The 2,810-nt window shown below is 32.5% G+C and overlaps 1 protein-coding gene across 1 annotated transcript; it reads left to right on the top strand.

Annotated features, from left to right (window-relative positions):
- The first annotated feature begins 2,328 nt into the window (after positions 1-2,328).
- On the top strand, positions 2,329-2,515 carry LOC110100781 (60S ribosomal protein L39-like). The gene has a single exon (XM_020828450.2). The coding sequence runs from the start codon at positions 2,360-2,362 to the stop codon at positions 2,513-2,515; it is 156 nt and encodes a 51-aa protein (XP_020684109.1). The 5' UTR covers positions 2,329-2,359.
- Positions 2,516-2,810: the final 295 nt, after the last annotated feature.

Here is a 2,810-nt window from a genome sequence, read left to right as displayed (position 1 = left end):
AGTTTACCAAACATTACTGAACTACCACGCGAGTTCCATATGCCCGTTTAATCATAGGCTTGGAATATTTTATGCTTCTTTGGTTTAGTAAATTAACTATAGCTTTGTTTTGATATGAGAACTAATTTCATTTGATCAAAAATATATGGATTGTTTGGATATGCAACAATCAAAGTAAAGAAGACTATTTGAAATTAACACGTGTAGACTAATAAAGGAAATAATTAGCTAAAAGTAGTAATTTAGAAAAAAATAATATAATAAAGTTTTCAATTCAATATGTACAAGGAAATACAATAAAATTTTCAATTTCCGGATTGACTTATGGTGTCCAAGATGTGTTGCAGCCTGTTGCTGATCTTGCAGAGCACATTGGTACTATCAGACTTTTGAGCTACAACCTTTCATGGCACGAGGTCGAGGAGCAACGGTACGAGTCAGTGCTTGGCAGTCCTCTTTGGATGTTGCGGGGCTATGCGTGTTGGGCTCGCCATATTCTTAGATCACACTAGAGGGTTCTTAGACAGACAGGAGTTTATAGAGCCATTTATATTTCACTATTTGATTACAGTCGGCTTTCTTACTCCTGGCTTTAGGGATTAGTGGAGCATTAGAATAGTATTACCAACACCTGATGGATTGGGCCAAATGAGATGACCCTCACACTTAGGGATTTGCAGATTGTTTTAGGTTTCCCTGTATCAGGCATCCCCTATGAGGAGTGTATTCCCCAAGATTGTGACTTGTTTAGATGTCAGCCAGTTGGCTAGCCTAGGAGAGGGGAGTTTGTATATTCTGATGGCCTCCACCGGAGTTTGGTTCACTACTGTTATTTACATAGACGGAGGAGCCAACATCGTCGAGCTATAGTTACCTTGAAGGACTGGATTGGGAGCTTAATAAAATAATGCAATAAAATTTTAATATGTACAAATAAATATACTCACCTTGGATTAATGTGATTAAATATTTGATTAAAGAAGAAGAGGTCACGTGTGTCAGTTAATTTAGTTGCTAAAGATCTTGGAAGTTACTGTCAAAGTCCTATGATTAAATCACACATATATTAGAATTTTAATTTTGTACTCAATTTATAAGAAAATTAATAATAATAATAATAAGAGATGAATGATTAGTGACTTAGTGCAAAAAACTTTATTTATCTTTTCCGCCTTTGAAGAAAAATATTATGAAAAATATGATCGAACTTGATTGCAAAGCTTCAATCCATTTATTTGGATAAAAATAAACATGGTAGCATACAAGAGGAAGCATACAGGACGAACAAGAGAAACCATTGAAATTACCTTTAGAGAAAGTTTGAAAATCACTGCGGAGAAGCGCAGTTCGGCTGATATCATTGATTTAAAGGAAGAGCCTAAGGGCGGGAGATGATAAACATATTTCAAACAACATAATAAAAGAAAGATACCAAAACAATATACAAAATGAAATCTTAGTATCACATACTTATAAAGAAATTTTGTTAATGTATAAAGTGATAGATTAAAATAATAAATGAATAAAGAGCAATCCCTATAGCATCTTATGATAAGAATATCTTTGCATGTTATCATAGCCAGAGGTGAAACTAGCATTTCTTTTGAGGATGAATAAAATATAATTGTGAAATGCATAATCTTATATATGAGATAGAAAATAAAATTTTTCTTAGAAGTTGGGCAAATGCATTTATTGAATGTAGGCAAAATACTTTTCTTAAGACCAATAATCTTTTATGAATTTTAGTATTAGACAATAAAATAAAAAGAACTAAAATAAAAATATAAGTTGGTGGACGCAATTCAAAAGTAAGAATAATAAAGCGAAAAAAGGTTTAACATTTAATGAGAATCGGTAAATTAAAAATATATGCATTGTTTGGATATGCAACAATCAAAGTAAAGAAGTCTTTTTGAAATTAATATGTATTGACTAATAAAGGAAATAAGTAACTAAAAGTAGTAAGTTAGAAAAATAAAAATAATACAATAAAATTTGCAATACAATATGTATTAAGTAATATACTCACCTTAGATTAATGTAAATCTTTGACTCATGAAGAAGAGTTAATGTATGTCAGTTCATTTAGTTGATAAAGATCTTGGAAGTTGTTGTCAAGGTCCTATGATTAAATAACACATATTAAATTTGTATTTTGGTACTTAATTTATAAGAAATATAACAATAAAAAAGAGAATTGTTACTAGCTTAATTAGTTCAAAATCTTCATTTACCTTGCATTCTTTAAAGAAAAATGTTATGAAAAAATGATCAAACTTGATTGCAAAACATAATAAGTTCCCTTGCGCTAGGGTTTCTTCAACATCAGCCGTCTTGCTCTGGAGCGGCAGCGAAGATGCCTTCGTTCAAGACTTTCCGGATCAAGAAGAAGCTGGCGAAGAAGATGAGGCAGAACAGGCCCATTCCCCATTGGATTCGCATGAGAACCAATAACATCATTAGGTACAATGCTAAGCGCAGGCACTGGAGACGCACCAAGCTAGGGTTTTAAGGATACTCTCAGGTGTCGTGTCGCTGATTTGGGTTCAGGGTAACCGCACTATTTTCCCTTTTATTATTTGAATGACATGTGTTTTAGAGTTCTGTTTTGTTTTAGTTATTTATAAAAAACCTCTGATGTGTTGGAAACATTGTTAATTTTGAGTATTGAAACTGCGAACATTTGCTACGCTCTTTTATATGAATTTCGAATTGTGCTTGTTTGACCCCAAATAGCTGGGACTGAGGCTTGTAGTGATGATGATGACATTGTGGTTATATGAGTATAATTTCTCCTATTAAAAAAA

The sequence above is a fragment of the Dendrobium catenatum genome, unplaced genomic scaffold, assembly GCF_001605985.2.
Source record: "Dendrobium catenatum unplaced genomic scaffold, ASM160598v2 fragScaff_scaffold_314, whole genome shotgun sequence".
Classification (NCBI taxonomy): Eukaryota; Viridiplantae; Streptophyta; class Magnoliopsida; order Asparagales; family Orchidaceae; genus Dendrobium; species Dendrobium catenatum.
This window is presented reverse-complemented; position numbering and strand designations above follow the sequence as displayed.

Excerpts from the sequence above, each read along its gene's own strand:
- LOC110100781 (XM_020828450.2), top strand. The coding sequence starts at position 2,360 with ATGCCTTCGTTCAAGACTTTCCGGATCAAGAAGAAGCTGGCGAAGAAG.